Raw genomic sequence first — 22,163 nt, 5'->3', positions numbered from 1 at the left:
TCACTTGCATTTTTATTTGTCTTTGCACAATCTTATGAGTTTAAGCTCATATAAAGTTTCATACTTAATTATCTTGCAGTGCCATACAGATGTAATAACATATAATTCTTTTGCTTATCTTTTCTAAGAAGTCTCATTATGGGCTCATTTTTATTCATTCATGTATTTTAACCCACAATAGTCCATATTCTCTTTGCTCAAAAATTTTTTATGTTATTTTAGATAGAGAACATGAGTGGGCGGGGGGTTGGGGGGGAGAGGGGCAGAGGGAGAAAGAATCCCAAGCAGACTCTGTGCTCAGCACAGAGCTTGATCCCATGGCCCCGGGATCATGACCTGAGCAGAAATCAAGAGTCAGACACTCAACCACTGGGAGCCACCCAGGTGCCCCAACGTTCAACTTGTAACTGGCCAGAGGTGTAGCTCACTTCTTTGTCTCTGGACAAAATTATATTAATTTTACAACTTTTTATTATTCAAATTTCCAAAATACAGAACATTTATTATTATTATTATTATTATTATTTTATTATTATTATAGAAACACACCAGTATACCCAGAACACCTGAAGATGGGGCTGAGGTAAAGCTTCCTTGCTTGGACAGGGCTTGCAGGGTTTGAATCTTGCAAAAGAAGGAACCCCTGGGGTTTTCTCATCAGTCTGCCCAGATGTGAGGCACAAGAGGAAGAAATGCCTCCTACCTTCAAACAAAAATGAACTTAAAATAGGTCACAGACTGAAATAAAATGCAAAAGTACAAAATAGTTAGGGGTGCTGAGTGACTCAGTCATTAAGTGTCAGACTTCAGCTTAGGTCACGATCTCATGGTTGGTGAGTTCGAGTCCCACATTAGGTGAGCACGAGCCCTGCATCGATGAGCCCTGCTCCTCTGCCCCCCCCACCCCCACCCCTCACTCACTTGTGCCCTCCCTCTCTCAAAAAACAAACAAATGCCCCACTAAAGTATTTAGAAGGAAATACAAGAGGAAATTGTCAGGACTGAAGGCTATGTGAAGTATAAACATTAAGCAACAACAACAAAAGGATCAAGGATCTGTTTCCACATTTTAAAACTAGGAAAAAAAAGGGGGGGTGCTGGCTGGCTCAGTTGGTGAAGCATGCAACTCTTGATCTCGGGGTTATGAGTTTGAGCCCCAGGTTGGGTGTAGAGTTTACTTGAAATCTTAAAATAAAAATTTAAAAAAACCCAGAATAATAAAGATCTAAATGGAAATCAATGAAGTAAACAGACTATAGAGAAAATCAGTAAGGGGCACCTGGGTGGCTCAGTCGGTTAAGTGTCTGACTTCAGCTCAGGTCACGATTTCATGGTTTGTGAGTTCAAGCCCTGTATCCGGCTCTCTACTGTCAGCACAAAGCCCACTTTGGATCCTGTCTCCCGCGCTCTGCCCCTCCCCCACTCACTCACTCTGTCTTTCTCAAAATAAAAGAGTAAAACCAAAAGCCTTAAGAATAATAAAATAGATAAGCCTCTATGCAAGATTTATCAAGTTATGAAAGGAAATACACAAATTACCAATATCAGGAAAGAGAAAGGAGACATCACCACAATTACACAAATACTGAGAGGGGAAAAAGGGAAAATCATGAACCTATTTCTACCAATAAACAATTTAAATGAAATTAACAAATTCCTTTAAAGACACAAATGACTAAAGTTTACAAAAACAGATAAAAAAAATAGATAACCTATGTAGCCCTATATCTATAATTAAATTTTGAATTAGAAATCTTTGCATAAAGTTACTTACATCTGTTGCGTCTCTATGCTGGACAAAGGATACAATGTTGTCCTACTGCACATATTTGCCAACTTCACATTCAGAGACCGCACGTAGCTTGAAAATGGCTGCAAAGTAAATACTAGAACTCGGAGCTTGACTTACTTTTTCATTAGCTGTGAAGACGCAAGAAAGTAGACACTATGTTAATTCAAATTCAACTTAAAAGTATATGGTGTCTATAGTTTCCCACTGGGAACAGCGCAAAATTTTGAGGACGTTTTCAGTATTCAAAATCTATTACCCCATTACGTAAATAAGTTACCAACATCATTGATAAATGACTGAAATTCCAACAAATTTCTTTGCTGTTTCATTGTATTCTTCAACCAACATTTTAACAATAGGCAAAAGATACGAATGGGCATTTTACCAAAGACACTTGGGTAGGAAATAACATTTTACAAATGCTCAAGGTCATGAGTCATTAGAGAAATGCCAGGCAAAACCACAGCGAGATTCTACTACTACAGGCCTATTTAAATGGCAAACATTAGAAACACTGATCGTATCAATTCTTGGCTACTATATGGAAGAACTGGAACTCATTCACTTTGGGGGGAAAGTAACATGGTATAAGTACTTTAGAAAACAATTTGTCGGTTTCCAAAAATTTTTAACATTCACCTGCCCTTGACAAAGACATTGTACTCTTAGATATTATCACAAGGGAAATGAAGGCACAGGCCCATGTGAATACCTGTACATTCATGCCCATACCTTAGTTTGTAATAGCCAAAAACTCATGTTATTTAAGATACAAAAAGCTTAAAAAATTATAGTGCATTTGAGTAAGTTTTCTGGTAAAATGGTAGAATAGGAAGCACTAGAAAGTCATCTCCCTATCTACACAACAGTTGTATTGGCGGAATATGTCCATTGTAACTATTTTGGAACTCTGGGGTCTATTCAAAGGCCTACAACTTACGGAGGAAGCCTTAAGCAGTAAATTGCAGTTAATTTTGCTCAATGTATGTCCTCAGCACTGTAGCAGCTACCTATCCCTTATCGCCTTGCCCTGTGGCAGGCAGCTCTTTGTGTGTCCCTGGAGCGGCTTGCATGCACTTTTGGGGAGACTGGGTAGGACCCCACTCTCCAAATATTGAGGATCTGTGCTCTAATCTGACCACAGAGGTGAAAACACAGAAGTGGGCGGCCATTTGTGCAACTCTTGTCCAATTGTTACAAGCCACTACCCCTCTGGCTGAGGTGACTCCCAGGAGATTTTAGGTGCCAGCACATTTCTTCCCCTTCATTTTTCTTTTTCTCCTTTTGGGAGTCAAATACTTAGGATTAAGACATTCCAAAGCAATCACATACACAGGAGAATTTTAGAAGTCAAGTTAACAGGCTCAGAAGAGACCGGAGATACACTTCAGGCTGATCCCTGGCAGAGACGGCCTAGGACGGTTAAAAACATTTCTAAATAAAAATGGCAAACGCTGGGAAAAGATGAAGAATCTGTTTCCAGAGTTAACACATAATTAAATTTAAGTGTCCGGTGCTCAACAACAACAAAAATCACAAGGCAAACAAAAAAAACAGGAAAGCATGGCCCGTTCAAAGGGGGAAAACATCACCAGAAACTGTCTTGTAAAAAAAACCCTGATGTCAGCTCCCATTAGACAAAGACTTTAAAACAACTATCTTAGGATCCTGAGGGAGATGGCGGCGTAGGAGGACGTTGGGCTCACCGCGTCCTGCTGATTACTTATATTCCACCCACACCTGCCTAAATAACCCAGAAAACTGCCAGAAGACTAGCAGAACGGAGTCTCCGGAGCCAAGCGTAGACGAGAGGCCCACGGAAGAGGGTAGGAAGGGCAGAGAGTAGGTGCGCACTACACGGACTGGCGGGAGGGAGCCAGGGCGGAGGGGCGGCCCGCCGGCCAAGCAGAGCCCCCGGGTCTGGCTGGCAAAAGCGGAGGGGCGGACAGGGTGTGTTCGGACAGCAAGCAGGACTTAACATCTGGAAGGTTATAAGCTAACAGCTCTGCTCGGAGAGCGGGAGGGCTGGAGGACAACGGGAGGGAGAGTTGTTGAGCCCCAGATGACAGAGCTCAGCTTGGCGGGGAACAAAGGCGCTCGCCAGCGCCATCTCCCTCGCCCATCCCCCAGCCAAAATCCCAAAGGGAACCAGTTCCCGTCAGGGAACTTGCTTGCACCTCGCAAACACCCAACGCTGTGCTTCTGGAGATCCATCCCTCCGGAGGTGGGTCTGACTCCCTCCCGGTGCCGCAGGGCCCCTCCCGAAGCAGATCTCTGAAGGAAAAGCGAGCTGAGCCTGCCCCTCCCGCCCCCGTGCACCTTGCTGATCCACCCCGGCTAATACGCCAGATCCCCAGCACAAGCCTGGCAGTGTGCAAGCAGCCCAGATGGGCCACGCCACCCCACAGTGAGTCCCGCTCCTAGGAGAGGGGAAGAGAAGGCACACTCCAGTCTGACTGTGGCCCCAGCGGTGGGCTGGGGGCAGACATCAGGTCGGACTGCGGCCCCGCCCACCAACTCCAGTTATACACCACAGCACAGGGGAAGTGTCCTGCAGGTCCCCACCACTCCAGGGACTATCCAAAATGACCAAACGGAAGAATTCCCCTCAAAAGAATCTCCAGGAAATAGCGACAGCTAACGAACTGATCAAAAATGATTTAAGCACTATAACAGAAAGTGAATTTAGAATAATAGTCATAAAATTAATCGCTGGGCTTGAAAACAGTATAGAGGACAGCAGAGAATCTCTTGCTACAGAGATCAAGGGACTAAGGAACAGTCAGGAGGAGCTAAAAAAATGCTATAAACGAGCTACAAAATAAAATGGAAACAACCACGGCTGGGATTGAAGAGGCAGAGGAGAGAATAGGTGAACTAGAAAATAAAATTATGGAAAAAGAGGAAGCTGAGAAAAAGAGAGATAAAAAAAAATCCAGGAGTATGAGGGGAAAATTAGAGAACTAAGTGATGCACTAAAGAGAAATAATCTACGCATAATTGGTATCCCAGAGGAGGAAGAGAGAGGGAAAGGTGCTGAAGGTGTACTTGAGGAAATAATAGCTGAGAACTTCCCTGATCTGGGGAAGGAAAAAGGCATTGAAATCAAAGAGGCACAGAGAACTCCCTTCACACATAACTTGAATCGACCTTCTGCACAAGCATGAAACCTACAGACATCACAATGACTCTAAACCCATATCTTTCTATAATAACACTGAACGTAAATGGGCTAAATGCGCCAACCAAAAGACATAGGGTATCAGAATGGATAAAAAAACAAGACCCATCTGTTTGCTGTCTACAAGAGACTCATTTTAGACCTCAGGACACCTTCAGATTGAAAGTGAGGGGATGGAGAACTATTTATCATACTTGGAAGTCAAAAGAAAGCTGGAGTAGCCATACTTATATCAGACAAACTAGACTTTAAATTAAAGGTTGTAACAAGAGATGAAGGGCATTATATAATAATTACAGGGTCTATCCATCAGGAAGAGCTAACAATTATAAATGTCTATGCACCGAATACGGAAGCCCCCAAATATATGAAACAATTACTCACAAACGTAAGCAACCTTATTGATAAGAATGTGGTAATTGCAGGGGACCTTAACACTCCACTTACAGAAATGGATAGATCATCTAGACACACGGTCAATAAAGAAACAAGGGCCCTGAATGATACATTGGATCAGATGGACTTGACAGATATATTTAGAACTCTGCATCCCAAAGCAACAGAACATACTTTCTTCTCGAGTGCACATGGAACATTCTCCAAGATAGATCACATGCTGGGTCACAAAACAGCCCTTCGTAAGTTTACAAGAATTGAGATCATACCATGCATACTTTCAGACCACAATGCTACGAAGCTTGAAATCAACCACAGGAAAAAGTCTGGAAAACCTCCAAAAGCATGGAGGTTAAAGAACACCCTACTAAAGAATGAATGGGTCAACCAGGCAATTAGAGAAGAAATTTAAAAATATATGGAAACAAACAAAAATGAAAATACAACAATCCAAACGCTCTGGGATGCAGCAAAGGCAGTCCTGAGAGGAAAATACATCTCAATCCAGACCTATCTCAAGAAACAAGAAAAATCCCAAATACAAAATCTAACAGCACACCTAAAGGAAATAGAAGCAGAACAGCAAAGACAGCCTAAATCCAGCAGAAGAAGAGAAATAATAAAGATCAGAGCAGAAATAAACAATACAGAATCTAAAAAAACGGTAGAGCAAATCAATGAAACCAAGAGTTGGTTTTTTGAAAAAATAAACAAAATTGATAAACCTCTAACCAGGCTTCTCAAAAAGAAAAGGGAGATGATCCAAATAGATAAAATCATGAATGAAAATGGAATTATTACAACCAATCCCTCAGAAATACAAGCAGTTATCAGGGAATACTATGAAAAATTATATGCCAACAAACTGGACAACCTGGAAGAAATGGACAAATTCCTAAACACCCACACGCTTCCAATACTCAATCAGGAGGAAATAGAAAGCTTGAACAGACCCATAACCAGCGAAGAAATTGAATCAGTTATCAAAAATCTCCCAACAAATAAGAGTCCAGGACCAGATGGCTTCCCAGGTGAGTTCTACCAGACATTTAAAGCAGAGATAATACCTATCCTTCTCAAGCTATTTCAAAAAATAGAAAGGGAAGGAAAACTTCCAGACTCATTCTATGAAGCCAGTATTACTTTGATTCCTAAACCAGATAGAGACCCAGTAAAAAAAAAAAAAAAAAAAAGAGGACTACAGGCCAATATCCCTGATGAATATGGATGCAAAAATTCTCAATAAGATACTAGCAAATCAAATTCAACAGCATATGAAAAGAATTATTCACCATGATCAAGTGGGATTCATTCCTGGGATGCAGGGCTGGTTCAACATTCGCAAATCAATCGATGTGATACATCACATTAATAAAAGAAAAGATAAAAACCGTATGATCCCGTCAATCGATGCAGAAAAAGCATTTGACAAAATTCAGCAACGTTTCTTAACAAAAACCCTCCAGGAAGTCGGGATAGAAGGAACATACTTAAACATCATAAAAGCCATTTATGAAAAGCCCACAGCTAACATCATCCTCAATGGGGAAAAACTGAGAGCTTTTTCCCTGAGATCAGGAACACGACAGGGATGTCCACTCTCACCACTGTTGTTTAACATAGTGTTGGAAGTTCTAGCATCATCAATCAGACAACAGAAAGAAATCAAAAGCATAAAAATTGGCAAAGATGAAGTTAAGCTTTCACTTTTTGCAGATGACATGATATTATACATGGAAAATCCGATAGATCCACCAAAAGTCTGCTCGAACTGATACATGAATCCAGCAAAGTTGTAGGATACAAAATCAATGTACAGAAATCAGTTGCATTCTTATGCACTAATAATGAAGCAACAGAAAGACAAATAAAGAAACGGATCCCATTCACAATTGCACCAAGAAGCATAAAATACCTAGGGATAAATCTAACCAAAGATGTAAAAGATCTGTATGCTGAAAACTATAGAAAGCTTATGAAGGAAATTGAAGAAGAGATAAAGAAATGGAAAAACATTCCGTGCTCATGGGTTGGAAAAATAAATATTGTCAAAATGTCAATACTACCCAAAGCTATCTACACATTCAATGCAATCCCAATCAAAATTGCACCAGCATTCTTCTCAAAGCTAGAACAAGCAATCCTAAAATTCATATGGAACCACAAAAGGCCCTGAATAGCCAAAGTAATTTTGAAGAAGACCAAAGCAGGAGGCATCACAATCCCAGACTTTAGCCTCTACTACAAAGCTGTAATCATCAAGACAGCATGGTGTTGGCACAAAAACAGACACATAGACCAATGGAATAGAATAGAAACCCCAGGACTAGACCCACAAAAGTATGGCCAACTAATCTTTGACAAAGCAGGAAAGAACATCCAATGGAAAAAAGACAGTCTCTTTAACAAATGGTGCTGGGAGAACTGGACAGCAACATGCAGAAGGTTGAAGCTAGACCACTTTCTCACACCATTCACAAAAATAAACTCAAAATGGATAAAGGACCTGAATGTGAGACAGGAAACCATCAAAACCCTAGAGGAGAAAACAGGAAAAGACCTCTCTGACCTCAGCCGCAGCAATTTCTTACTTGACACATCCCCAAAGGCAAGGGAATTAAAAGCAAAAATGAACTATTGGGACCTCATGAAGACAAAAAGCTTCTGCACAGCAAAGGAAACAATCAACAAAACTAAAAGGCAACCCACGAAATGGGAAAAGATATTTGCAAATGACATATCGGACAAAGGGCTAGTATCCAAAATCTATAAAGAGCTCACCAAACTCCACACCCGAAAAACAAATAATCCAGTGAAGAAATGGACAGAAAACATAAATAGACACTTCTCTAAAGAAGACATCCGGATGGCCAACAGGCACATGAAAAGATGCTCAATGTTGCTCCTCATCAGGGAAATACAAATCAAAACCACACTCAGGTATCACCTCATGCCAGTCAGAATGGCCAAAATGAACAAATCAGGAGACTATAGATGCTGGAGAGGATGTGGAGAAACGGGAACCCTCTTGCCCTGTTGGTGGAAATGCAAACTGGTGCAGCTACTCTGGAAAACAGTGTGGAGGTTCCTCAAAAAATTAAAAATAGACCTACCTTATGACCCAGCAATAGCACTGCTAGGAATTGACCCAAGAGATACAGGAGTGCATAGGGGCACATGTACCCCAATGTTTATAGCAGCACTCTCAACAATAGCCAAATTATGGAAAGAGCCTAAAGGTCCATCAACTGATGAATGGATAAAGAAATTGTGGTTTATATACACAATGGAGTACTATGTGGCAATGAGAAAGAATGACATATGGCTCTTTGTAGCAACGTGGATGGAACTGGAGAGTGTGATGCTAAGTGAAACAAGCCATACAGAGGAAGACAGATACCATATGTTTTCACTCTTATGTGGATCCTGAGAAACTTAACAGAAACCCATGGGGGAGGGGAAGGGAAAAAAAAGGGGTTAGAGTGGGAGAGAGCCAAAGCACAAGAGACTCTTAAAAACTGAGAACAAACTGAGGGGTGATGGGGGGTGGGAGGGAGGGAAGGGTAGGTGATGGGCATTGAAGAGGGCATCTTTTGGGATGAGCACTGGGTGTTGTATGGAAACCAATTTGACAATAAATTTCATATATTGAAAAAAAAAGAAAAAAACCCTATCTTATAGATGATCAGATAACTAAAGGAAGACATGGAGAAAGGCAAGGAAATGCTGTATGAACAAAAATGGAAATATCACACAAGACATAGAAAACATAAAAAGGAATCAAAACGAGATTCTAGTGCTAAAATTACCACAACTGAAATGAAAAATTCGCTAGAGGGATTCAAAAGCAGATTTGAGAACATGGAAGAATCAGTGAACTTCAGGACAGGAAAATCAAAAGAGAAAGGAGTGAAGAAAAGTAAGCAGAATATAAGGCACCTCGGGAACACCTTCAAGAGGAACAACACACACTTTGTCGGAGTCCCAGGACATGAGACAAAGGAGAGAGAACTTGAAGATTTAACGGCTGAAAACTCCCCCGGATTGATGAAATACATAAATATAAGCACCCAAGAAGCTCAATGAACTCCAAAACGATGAATTCAAAGAGACCGAAATCAAGACAAACTACAATCTGTCAAAAGACAGAGAAATTTGACAGGAACAAGGGAGGTGACCTGTCAACACAAGGGATCCTCAGTAAGATTGTCCACACATTCTTCATCAGATCCTTTAGAAGCCAGAGGGTCGCCTGGATGGCTCAGTTGGTTAAGTGTCTGACTCTTGGTTTTGACTCCGGTCATGATCCCAGGGTTGTGAGTTCAAGCCTGCATCCATCGGGCTTGCATTGTCCGTGCAGAGCCTGCTTGGGACTCTCTCTCTCCCTCTCTCTCTGCCCCTCCCCCACTAGCTCTCTCTCTCTCACACAATAAATACAAACTTAAAAAAAAAATTCCTTAGAAGCCAGAAAACAGTGGGCTGGTATGTTCAAAGTGCTGAAAGCAAAGAAAAATGGTAACCGAGAATCATGTATCTGACAAAATTGTCTTTCAAAAGTTAGGGGGAAATTAATTCTCAGATAAACGAAATCCGAGGAAGTTTACAATCACTAGACCTGCCTAGCAAGAAGTGCTAAAGGGAGTCCTTCCATTCGAAGTCAAAGGACATTAGACTAACTCTAAGCCGTGTGAAGGAATACAGATCACCTGTAAAGGTAAATACAAGTGCAATTTTTAAAACCACCATTATTGTAACTTTGGTCTATAACTTCGTTAATTTCCACATGATTTAAAAAGATAATGCATTTTTAAAAAACAATTATTAGCATATATTTTGGACCTAAAATGGATAAAGATGTAATTCTGTGACATCAATAACTGAAAGGGTTGGAGGTGGAACTGCATAGGAGCAGGGTTTTTGTACGGTATGGAAATTAGGCTGATATAAATTCAAACTAGAGTGTTATAGTTTGAGGATGTTCAACATAATCTCCACGGTCCCCACAAAGAAAATAGCTATAGAATACACACAAAAGGAAATGAGAAGGGCGTTAAAACATTTTACATTAAAACAATCAAAAACAAAAGAAGACAGTACTATAGGAAATGGGGACCCAAAAGCCATATAGAAAACAAATAGCAAAATGACAGAAGTCCTTCCTTATCAGTAATTACTTTAAATGTAAGTGGATTAAACTCTCCAATCAAAATACAGAAACTGACAGAATGGATGTTTAAAAATGACCCAACTAGGGGTACCCGGGTGACTCAGGCAGTCAGTTAAGTGTCAGGCTTCAGCTCAGGTCGTGATCTCACAGTTTGTGAGTTCAAGCCCCACACCAGGCCCTCTGCTGTCAGTACAGAGCCCACTTCAGATCCTCTGTCCCCCTCTCTCTCTGCCCCTCCCCACTCTCTCTCTCTCAAAAGTAAACATTAAAAAATAATAATAATAAAAAAAGATCCAACCATATGTTGTCCACAGAGACTTTTTTTTTTTTTTAATTTTTAATGTTTATTTACTTTTCAGAGAGACAGAGACAGAAAGTGAGTGCGTTAGGGGCAGAGGGAGGGGGAGACACAGAATTGGAAGCAGGCTCCAGGCTCCGAGCTGTCAGCACAGAGCCTGACGCGGGGCTCGAACTCACGAGCTGTGAGATCATGACCTGAGCCGAAGTCGGACGCTCAACCGACTGAGCCACCCACCCAGGCGCCCCACACAGAGACTAACTTTATAGCCAAAGACAAAAGTAGGTTGAAAGTGAAAGGATGGAAAAACATATTCCATATAAATAATAAGCAATTACAGTAAGGGTGGCTATATTAATATCAGACAAAATAGACTTTAAATTTTAAAAAGTTACGAGACAAATTTGGACATTTTTATATTGTAATAAAATGTCCAGTAAGAAGGCATATACAATTATAGACATTTATGAAACTAGTAACAGACCAAGAAAACATAAAAAGCAAAAATTGATAGGAAGAAATGGACAGTTTTACAATAGTTGGAGACCATTCTCAATAATAAACAAATAGTCAATAAGGAAATCAAGGTCTTGAACAACACATAAGCCAATCAGACTAATGGAAATTTACATAATATTCTAACCAACAACAATAGAGAACACACTGTTCTCAAGTGCACATGGGATATTTCTATGATAGACCATGTTAGGCCACAAATTAAGGCTTAATAGATTTTAAAAGGTAGATATTATGCAAAGTATTTTGTCCAAACTCAATAGGACGAAGTTAGAAATCGATAAAAGGCAAACTAGACAATTCACAAATTTGTGGAAATTAACCCATATTTAATCAATGGAACAAAGGAGAAATCACAAGGAATATTAGAAAATACTTGGAGATGAAAGAAAACAAAAACACAACATACCAAAATTCAGGAAAGGCAGCAAAAGCAGTATGAAGGAGGAAGCTTACATTAAAAAAGAAAGATCTCAAATCAACAACTTTACAATTTAAAGAACTTGAAAAAGAACAAACTAAACCAAGAGCTAGACAAAAGAAAGAAATAATAAGGGTTAGAGATTAAAGAGAATAGAAATACAATAGGGAAAATTCAACAAAACCAGAAGAAGGTTCTTTAAAAAGATTAACAAAATTGACAAACCTTTAGTTAGAGTGACTAAAAAAGAGAGATGACTCAAATTACTAAAATCAGAAATAAAAGCGGGGACATTACTACCAATTCTACAGAAATAAAAAGGATTACAAGAGTACCAAGAACAAGCGTGCACACACACAAAAATGGAACTGAGATGAAATAGACTACTCCCTAAAAACACAAAACCTATTGAGACTGAATCATGAAGAGAATATCTCAATAAACGTGTAAGTAGTGAGTATAATGTATACACAACTAAAACCTCCCCACAACAAACAAACCTCTGGACCCAATGACTTTATTGGTGAATTTTGCACATTAAAGAAGCAGCAGTGATCTTTGTTAAGAAAATTTCAAAAACTTGGAGAGAACAATTCCTAACTTAGTTGTCCTGATGCCAAAGCCAGAAAATGATACTATAAGAAATGTACAGACCAGTATCCCTTATGAACACTGATGTAAATATCTTTAACAAAATACTAGCAAACAGAGTTTAGCAGCATACTGAAAGGATTATACATCATGTGGGAGTGGGGTTTATTCCTGGAATGCAAGGATAGTTTGACATATGAAAATCAATCAGTGTAATGCACCACATTAACGGAACAAAGAACATATGACCCTCTCAATTGATACAAAAAAGAACTTGACAAAATCCAACACCCTTTCACGATAAAAACACGAAACCACTTCATATCTATCAGGATAGATGCTACTCAAAAATTTAAAAATGTTTTTTTCAGAAAAAACAGGTGTTGGTGAGGATGTAGAAAAATTAGAACCCATGTATACGGTTCGTAGGAATGTAAAATGATAGAGCAACTGTGCAAAACAGTATGCAGGCTCTTCAAAAAATTAAACATATAATTACCATATGATCCAGTAATTCAACTAACAGGTATATATCCAAAAGAACAGAAAGAAAGGTCTCAAAGAGATATTTGTACACCTATTCATAGCTGCATGATTCACAATAGCCAAAAGGTGGAAGTAAACCAAATATCCATTGAAAGATTAATGAATAAGCAAAATAGGACATAGAAATTCAACGGCATATTATTCAGCCTTAAAAAAAAAAAAAGGAAATTCTGACACATGCTATAAAACATGGATGAACCTTGAGGACATTATGCTAAGTGAAATAAACCAGTCACAAATAGACAAATACTGTACGACTTCACTCATATGAGGTATCTGGAGTAGTCAAATTCACAGAGACAGAAAGTAGAATGGAAGTTTCCAGGGGCTCAGCAGAGGGGGGACATTGGAGTTATTGTTTAATGGGTACAGACTTTGTTTTACAAGACGAAAAGGGCTCGGGATGTGAATGGTGGTGATGGCTGCACAATATGAATGTTCTTAATACCCCTGAACTGTGCACTTAGAGATAGTTACCATGGCAAATTTTGTTAAGTGTATTTTACCAGGTATTTTTTGATTAAAAAAATAAGGCATGAAAAATTATGATGGATTCACTCAATAGAACACTACTCAGTGGCAAAAGGAATGAACTATTCCTACACACAGCATGGATAATTCTCAAGAAAATTACGCTGTGAAGGAAAACAGACCAAATATAGGGTATAAGTACTTAATAACTCCAGTTGTACAAAATTCTAAGAAGGCCAACAAATCCATGGTGAAAAAAGAAAAGGTAAATTTATGGTTTTCTGGGAAGGCAAGGAGGGCCGGTAAAAGGCACGAGGTAGCTTTGCGGGTGACGGGTACGTTCGTTATCATGATGGTGTTGGTTCCCTGAGTGTACACGTACTGAAAAACTTATGAAATTGTGCACATCAAATATGTACAACTGTTGCATGACAATCCTATCTCATCAGAGCATTTAAAGAAATTGTTGCACATTCATTTTAGAAAATTAGATTTGGTAACCCTATGTTGACTCTATTCTCACTCTCATGCCTTGGCAGCAAAAATGGCTGGCTATGTCACAAATGCTACATCCCTGGAATACAAGACCTACCTTCGCTCAGCCTCCATTTTCCTGCCAAGGCAGCAATGGCTGTGGCATGAATGGTGCAGAGAGCCTTAGTGGCCACAAAGGCCACTGCCTTTGCTCTGCCAGTGGCCTAAGTCATAGGACAGAGGTCTGGAGGTCCTGAGAATTTCTGCAAAGCCTGAATCCTGCAGTCACATTCAAGGAGACAACTGTGGATGCACTTTTAGAATAGGTACATTCCCTCTAGTTTGCTGCAGCCTCACCTACTCCGTTGTCACCCCAAGTGCTTCCATACAAATTATGCTCTCAACTGGGCCCAGTAAGGCTTAGTTAGGACACCAGTATACCAGATGCTAGACTTCAAGGTGTATGGCTCCTTGACAGGTGCCAGGTAAATGGTGCCTGCTTAACAGTGCTAGGGAAAGTGAGGCATCCCCTGGAAACATGGGGCCCTATTCATGCAGCTCCCAGATGCAGTGGAGGTTGTCACAACTGCCCCGTCCTCAGGGTAATCTCTGGGTCACAAAAATTCATGCTGTTCGGATCACATTAGTCCCACAGAGTCCTACAATCTTCCCCAGGAGGCCTTGTATAGCAACTTACAAAGGAGGCCAAATCTGGACCGAGAGGGGTTCTCCACCATCGTGTGGCAACGTCCCCTCTGAGGCAATGTTTGGAGACCCTTTTAGTTTGGTAGACCTTAACCGTGTCCTCAACCCACTTCACAATGATCAAAACATACTAAAGGTGGCTTTACAATAAGGCAATGTGAACTAGGTAGTTGCTGGGATAGGTAATGTGGAGTCTGGATAAATCCATCACGAGCATCACAGGAGATCCACCATCCCTGACAAAAGGGAAACCTTTTCTGCAGGCTGCCAGCAGAATCCAGCTCAGGTCTTCATGGTCAAAGATGGGTCATGTCCACAGCTACACTGGTCACAGAGGGAGGGAATGACATCTTCCTTTGGCCTCAGGCTCCACAGGATTCCCTCTTGAAACAAGAAGAGGTCTGAACACAGGGACTGGCTGAGACACACTCTTGGAGACCCGCTGTCCTTGGGAATGCTGAAAGGGCTCCTACCACAAACACTCGCAGTGACAAAGGTCTGGTAAAGTCCGTGGTGAGAAAAATGCAACTTTGTTCCAGAAAGCTTTCAACATAACTAGCATTCATAGGGAATCTTCCCAGTGTGGACATTGGGATGAACAAGGTTCAACCTCTGGCTGATGGCCCCCTCATAAAGTCTGCCCTCAGAGCTTATCTCCACTGCACACGGTTGTGCTGGAGGAGGAAGCACATTCTCTGCACTCCTTTCTCTGATGTGAATTTTCTGATGCCGGACAAGGGTAGGCCTCTGGCTGAAGGCTTTTCCACATTCACTGCACTTATACGGCCTGTCTGGTTTGTGAACCTTCTGGTGCTGCCTCAGATTAGACCTTTGCCTGAAGGTTTTCCCACATTCGAGGCACTCATAAGGCCGCTCCCCGGTGTGAAGCCTCCGATGGTTATTGAGGCTGGAGCTCTGGTTAAAGAATTTCCCACATTCGGGGCACTGATAAGGCCGTTCACCAGTGTGAAGTCTCCGATGGCTATTGAGGCTGGAGCTCTGGCTAAACAATTTCCCACATTCGATGCACTCATAAGGCCGTTCCCCAGTGTGGACTCTCTGATGCTTCATGAGGTCAGAGCTCCGGCTGAAGGCTTTCCCACATTCGCTGCACCCGTAAGGCCGTTCGCCAGTGTGGACTATCTGATGTTGGATAAGACTGGCGATGTGGCTGAAGAATTTCCCACACTCGTTGCACTTGTAAGGTCTTTCTCCAGTGTGAACCCTCCAATGTTTGATGAGACTGGAGTTGCAGTTGAAAGATTTCCCACACTCGCTGCACTCGTGAGCGCTTCTGCCGGTATGAACCCTCTTATGATGAATGAGGTTGGAGCGCTGGCTGAAGAATTTCCCGCATTCGCTGCACTCATAAGGCTTCTCTCCAGTGTGAACTCTCTTATGTTGAATGAGGTTGGAGTTCCGGCTGAAGAACTTCCCACATTCGCTGCACACGTGGGGGCTTTCCCCGGTGTGAACTCTCTGATGCTTAACGAGACTGGAGTGCTGGCTGAAGAACTTCCCACATTCCCGGCACTCATAAGGCTTTCCTCTGTTGTGGTCTCTCTGGTGTTGAAGGAGGCCGGAGGCATGGCTAAAGAATATCCCACATTTGTTGCACTCATAAGGCCTTTCTCCAGCGGGGGTTCTCTGGTGCTGAACGAGTGCGCGTTTGTCACTGAAGGCGTTCCCAGACTCGCTGGACTTGTTATGGCTTTGGACGGTGTGACGATCCCCGACACCAGTGTCCCGGGGTGGCTCCTCCACTCTGTGAAGGACCTGATGCGGCAGAAAGCCGGATCCGGCCTTCCCATCCGCAAAGTCCTTCCCACCCTCCCTGACTGTGAAAGGTTTCTTTGATGCATCATCTCTGCAGCTCTTCATGAGGGAGGAGGCCCTGTCCTCATCCCTTCTGATAGGCTTGTCTACACCCTGCTGCATCTGATGCTGGTTATGGTACGCACTGGACTTGAACTCTCTCCCATATGCCTGGCACACGTAGGGCTTCTGCCTGGGATGTGCTGCCCGGTGTTCAGCCAGGGCCAAAATGTCTTTCAAGTGTAGGCCACACATGTCGCAGGAGTAGTCCTTCCGGCCAGACGGAGCTGCCTTGAGATTCCGGTCACGTGGCACTCCTTCCACAGACGCACTATGCTCACCCTCTGTTCCAGAGCAAAAATCTGAAAGCAGAGAAATGCTGGTGAAGTTAACAAGAACTCTGCTGGAAGGAAACGGCCCCGTGACAAACGCATGCCTGACCCAGGAATGAGTCCACAGGACTGCTGGCAAGATAAGAAACCTGAGGTCAGGGTGAGGAAGGTTCTGCTCGGCAGTACTGTGTCTGGCAAGGTCACAAAACAGGGGGGTCTTACCAGGACGAAGGACACAATGATGGGGCACACGTATTGAGCCTAAAGGTGGGGTGTCCAACTCCTCTAAAATTTTTTTTTAATGTTTAGTTATTTTTGAGAGAGTGCAAGCAGGGGAGGGGCAGAGAGAGAGGGAGACACAGACTCCGAAGCAGGCTCCAGGCTCTGAGCTGTCAGCACGGAGCCCAACGTGGAGCTCGAACTCACAAACTGGGAGATCGTGGCCTGAGCCAAAGTCGGATGCTCAACCGACTGAGTCACCCAGGCGCCCTTCCAACTCCTCCATAAAGGCTTTTCGGCAGGGCCTTGGCTGTTGGTAACACACGAGCCCTGTGCAGAAGGTGTGTCCAGGCCCAGGAAAATCTGACTGCAAGTAAGTAGCTGGTGTTTAAGGACTACTGAAGGGAATATACACATATCATGACATAAGGAGTGTAGGTCCATGCGGGAGACTGTCACAGAGGGAGCTGTGGCAAGAGTGAGATGGGAAGGCCGGACAGGTGGGGCCCAGCCAGGGGCCCCAAGTCAGCAGAAATGACAAGGGGGCGATGCGTCAAGAATGGGAAACGAAAGGTCGAAGAGAGATGTGCCCGTTGGCTTTGGCACCCAAACAATGACGAACGCGAGAAAGACTGCAGTTATGATTTGCAGACAGCACTGACGTCGTCACACGCTCTCCCATCCCCGACTCACCAGAGCCGGGCCCACTGTATGCCCCTCTTGCCATGGCGGAAGTCATGTCCACTCTGTCAGGCACCCACGGCTCTGCTCCCATCTCCAGCCGGGCAACTATGTGAGACCTGAAAGACGTAAGTCCTACGGGAAAGACGGGGCAGGTGAGTGGCCAGCACTTGGCCAGGTGAACTACCTGCTGACAGACCACAGGAAAGAAAGTGAAATATTACAAAAAAGAACACACTGGGGAGGTATGGCTGGAAAAGCCCAGTGGTCACAGCAGGGCCTTGAATTCCTAGCAGTCGGGCCCTAGGAAACATCAGCCGAAGGAAATGGTCACCCAGGTGGACACGGACGGGATCCACTGGGCTGCCTACAAGATTCCTCATTCCAGCCCCTTCCCCACAAGGTTTTGGGGCAGCAGGTATTGGGGCTGCTCAGGGAGTGGGGGGTGGGGGGACACTGCACACAGCTTAGCCCTGAAAATTGCAGCACGTATGCCGGGAGAGTGGGGAAGGAAGCATTGCCCATGGTTTGGCCACGGGAAGGAAAAGGGGACAGGTGGAAATGAGCCCGGGACACCGGGTGGGTGCGAAGGCCTTACCCAACGAGGCTATAAGTGCAAAGTTCTCCAGCATCACGTCGCAGTAGAGGAGTCTCTGAGCCTCATCAAGGAGCCCCCACTCCTCCTGGGAGAAGTAAATGGTCACGTCCTCAAAGGTCACACAGCCCTGCCATGATGGGGACAGTCCATTCCATGATCAGCTTCTCTCCTCAGGACTCCCTGTCTGTCCCCTGCTCCCCCACCTCCCCAGCTTCCCAACTCAGAGGAGATCCCAGGCCCTGGTTCCATGGATGTCAGCTCTTTTCTCATGCCTCACCTGACCCGTGTCAATCCCCCCACAGGCAGGTGAGCAGCGAGACACCAGCTAAGCTCTGGGCCTGAAGTGCAGGGCCCCACCCTCTTCTGTGGGCCCCCTCCCATGCCACCAACTTCAGGCTTTCCACATACAAACATGGACTCAGTCTTCTCCCTTAATCCCCAGTACCAGGCCCCTGGGGCCGATGGCTCACACTCACTCCTTTTTTTAATTTTTTTAATTTTTTTTTAATGTCCATTTATTTTTGAGAGAGAGAAAGAGAGACGGTGTGAGCAGGGAAGGGGCAGAGAGAGAGGGAGACACAGAATCCAGAATCCAAAGCAGGCTCCAGGCTCTGAGCTGTCAGCACAGAGCCCGACGTGGGGCTCGAACCCACAAACTGTGAGATCATGACCTGAGCCGAAGTCAGACGTTTGAGCCACCCAGGTGCCCCTCACACTCCTATACACATAACACGTCCTGGACTGCACCTTGTATCCCCATTGTCACTGTACCCTCCCCCATCCAAGCCCACATCATAGCCACCTCCAAGGACCCTCACATGTCACTCTGCACATGGCATCCAGAAATTCTTAGCAAATACAACCCAGACCCTTGGGTGGCTCCCACTGCCAAGGGCAACACAGACCATTGATTTGAAGGTCTCCCTGCCCGGCCCTTTTCTGGCTTCAATCGAAGCCATGCAGAACCACACAGACATCAGATACCCTTGGGCCTCCTCCACTTCGGTGTGGCACATCCTGTCCCTTCATCAGTCACACTCTGTGACTCTGGTTCTCACCCACTCAGGGTCTAGTGGCTCTCCCAGCTGACCCCATTTGCCCCTGAGCTAATTCCCCAGCCCAACTGAAAACCTCGAGGCCCCATCAAGGGTCACTACAAAGGCCTGCTGGGAACGCAAAGGGGTGAATAAGCACAGCCCAGGGCTCAGTGTAACAATAGCTCCATTACTACTGAGCCTCCCCATCCCACCCACATCCACACCACCTGCCAGACTCCTCCCTCCTTACACAGCCCACCAGCTGTCCCCCACCACCACGAGCGCTACTCTTCACGTTTGTCTTTTTTAAAAAATATTTATTTTGGGGAGAGCGCAAGTGGGGGAGGGGCAGAGAGAGGGGGACAGAGGATCCCAAGCAGGCTTTGTGCCGACAGGCTGACAGAAGCGAACCCCTGTGGGGCTTGAACTCACGAATCACAGGATCATGACCTGAGCTGAAGTTGGATGCTCAACTGACTGAGCCACCCAGGTGCCCCCATGTCTGTCTTTATAATGCCAAACAAGCCAATCATAGTCCCCTGTTCTCAGTTCTCAGGCCCCACCTTCCCCTTTCCCTCTAGTGTCACTGCCACCATGACCTGAAAGTTCACCCTCCTGAACTGGACACACAGCCACACCCTCGTCCACATACCAGATGCCACATTTTAGATATTTTAACTGTGGAAATAAACAAAGAGCAACCAACTAAGAAAAGCAAAGGTATTTATACTGAGCTTGCTATAACAAGCTACCATCACTTATGTTTGGCCACCTCGAAGGCAGGCAGAGGCGTGGGAAAGCTTTATAGAGGAAACGGGAAGGCTTCAGATGTGCCCTGACTGGGGGCTGTGGGCACGGGGAAGCGGTAGGCAGGCTAACTAGAAATGGGGCGTCCTATGTGATGGGTTAAGGGTGCATACTTGGCTTTCTCTCCTTGGTCCCAAGGTGGAAGCGGGGACAAAAATTACAGAAGCTGTCAGTTATTAATCAAGCCCTGGTCATTTGGGGGCAGTTGTTACAGAAGCTATTGTTCCTGGATTGTCACTAGAGATAGCAATCTGGCTTCCTGAACTCTAATTTAAGCAGGCTGCTTCCTGGGTTGTTTATTGTAGATAAAGAGGTTGGTTTCCTGGGTAGGTCCCTGCAGGTTGTGGGTCAGAATTCTATTTTTATGTATGGTCTAGCCTTTGTCCTCTTGTGTATTCGGTCTCTCATAACCTTAACTATACCTCACCAAAACACCAAAATTGGTGTCTACCTGCCCACTCAACTCCATTCAGGCGTCTCTAGAACATCAGAGCTCAAAAGGGCCAAAGCCTCACTTCTACTTTTATATTGAATATTCCTTCTACACCCAACCTCCCCATCTCCGTTGATGGCAATCCATCCTTCCAGCTGCTGAAGCCAAAAACCACCCCTTTTCCTTCTCACCTTCCACATCAGAAAATCTGCTCAGCCTGACTTAAAAGGCGGATCTAGAACCCAATCATTTCTACCTCCAGCCACCTGCACTACTCATCCGAACTACTGCAATAGCGGACTCCTTGGTCTTCCTGCCTCCACCCTTACCCCAAGTCAATTTTCCACTCTGCATCCACAGGGAGCCTGTCAAGACCCGAGTCAGGTGTTTCCTCTTTTACTCTAACCCATCTATGGCTCCCAACACAGTCAGAATAGAGACCAAGCTCCTCAGCCCGCCATTCCGGGGCTCACTGTCTCCCAACTGCTCTCCGAACACTCAGGTCAATCTCACCTCCAGGCATTTGTGCACGCCGATTCCCGTGCCTAGAAAACCCTTCCTCGCGTCCTAAGATTTCGGAAATGGGAAGCGCTCTGTATAATCGCCGGCCTGGCTTCAGCACCCCGGACCGGGCGTGGCTCCCCTCCAGCGCTCCCAGACTCAAAACCCGGAGAGAGGTGGGAGACTACAGAAGACAGACAAGGCCCACCTCCGCGGTCCAGGTGCGGGGCACGCGAACGTAGGGGTCGCGGCATACACCTGGGCACTCACCTGCGCCGGGTCCCTGAGCGCCGCAGCCGCCGCCATCGGGACCCGGTCTCGCAGAGCAGCCGCCAGAGACGAGTGGGCCCCCAGTGCCCCCCTCCCTCGCCGGGCCCCAGGTGCGGCGGGCCCTCGGGCTCCCGGCTAGTGCAGGCGCGCGGGACGCGGGGCACAGCCGGACCGGGCGTACCCGCGTCTCTGGGGCGCGGCACGGAGCAGGGTCCCGGCCCCCGGCTCCGGAAAAGCCGCGAGTGACGCCGGCGCGCACACCCGGCCCGGGCTAGGACTGGCTGGCCTGGAACGCAGGAAGTTCCGGCCCGAAGCGGCGCCGAGCTCAAGGGCTGTCATTGGCCCGGCGCCAGGCGCGGACTCCTGGTTCAGCCTCCAAGGACCTGCGTTTCTCGTTCCGCCCACGCTCGGCCCCGCCGGAGGGCTGAGCGAGGGGGCGGCCCCGGGGCGGTGCTGGGGGCGGTGCGAGGAGGTGGAGCTGGGGCGGTGCGAAGGGGCGGAGCTGGGGCGGTGCGAAGGGGCGGAGCTGGTGCGGTGTTGGGGGCGGTGCGAGGAGGCAGAGCTGGGGCGGTGCTGGGGGCGGTGCGAGGAGGTGGATCTGGGGCGGTGCTGGAGGGCTCAGCGAGGAGGCGGATCTGGGGCGGTGCGAGGAGGCGGATCTGGGGCGGTGCTGGGGGCGGTGCGAGGAGGTGGAGCTGGGGTGGTGCTGGGGGCTGTGCGAGGAGGCGGATCCGGGGCGGTGCTGGGGGCGGTGCGAGGAGGCAGTGCTGGGGCGGTGCTGGGGGCGGTGCGAGGAGGTGGAGCTGGGGCGTTGCTGGGGGCGATGAGAGGTGGTGGCACTGGGGAGAGCGCGCGGGTGGATGATGATAGGGGGGCGGTGTTGAAGGCGGAGCGAGGAGGGAGTGCTGGGCG

General features: G+C 45.5%; 1 protein-coding gene across 4 annotated transcripts; it reads right to left on the bottom strand.

Moving 5' to 3' along the window:
• Positions 1–1,488: 1,488 nt before the first annotated feature.
• ZNF792 (zinc finger protein 792) lies at positions 1,489–21,643 on the bottom strand. Of its 4 annotated transcripts, none has more exons than XR_002073519.2 (5): positions 21,252–21,642; positions 18,204–18,330; positions 17,618–17,740; positions 13,972–16,735; positions 1,489–1,920 (listed from the first exon to the last, which is right to left on the bottom strand). XR_002073519.2 is itself a non-coding variant. In XM_019423049.2 (4 exons), the coding sequence occupies exons 1-4, from the start codon at positions 21,285–21,287 to the stop codon at positions 15,114–15,116; spliced, it is 1,866 nt and encodes a 621-aa protein (XP_019278594.2). In that variant the 5' UTR covers positions 21,288–21,643; the 3' UTR covers positions 12,273–15,113. The 4 variants fall into 4 exon arrangements, 2 of the variants coding, with proteins under 2 accessions (XP_019278594.2, XP_019278593.2); XR_002073520.2 differs by having other exon boundaries at positions 1,489–1,872; XM_019423049.2 differs by lacking the exon at positions 1,489–1,920 and having other exon boundaries at positions 12,273–16,735; positions 18,204–18,288; positions 21,252–21,643.
• Between the last annotated feature and the right edge of the window lie 520 nt (positions 21,644–22,163).

The sequence above is a fragment of the Panthera pardus genome, unplaced genomic scaffold (assembly GCF_024362965.1).
Source record: "Panthera pardus isolate Hobbes unplaced genomic scaffold, ASM2436296v1 HiC_scaffold_18, whole genome shotgun sequence".
NCBI classification, from domain to species: Eukaryota; Metazoa; Chordata; class Mammalia; order Carnivora; family Felidae; genus Panthera; species Panthera pardus.
This window is presented reverse-complemented; position numbering and strand designations above follow the sequence as displayed.

Coding starts and splice junctions, on each gene's coding strand:
- ZNF792 (XM_019423048.2), bottom strand. CDS start 21,287: ATGGCGGCGGCTGCGGCGCTCAGGGACCCGGCGCAG. Junction 17,741..18,203: donor TGCACTTATAGCCTCGTTGG/GTAAGGCCTTCG, acceptor TCTTTCCCGTAG/GACTTACGTCTTTCAGGTCT. Junction 16,736..17,617: donor ATACAGTGGGCCCGGCTCTG/GTGAGTCGGGGA, acceptor CTCTGCTTTCAG/ATTTTTGCTCTGGAACAGAG.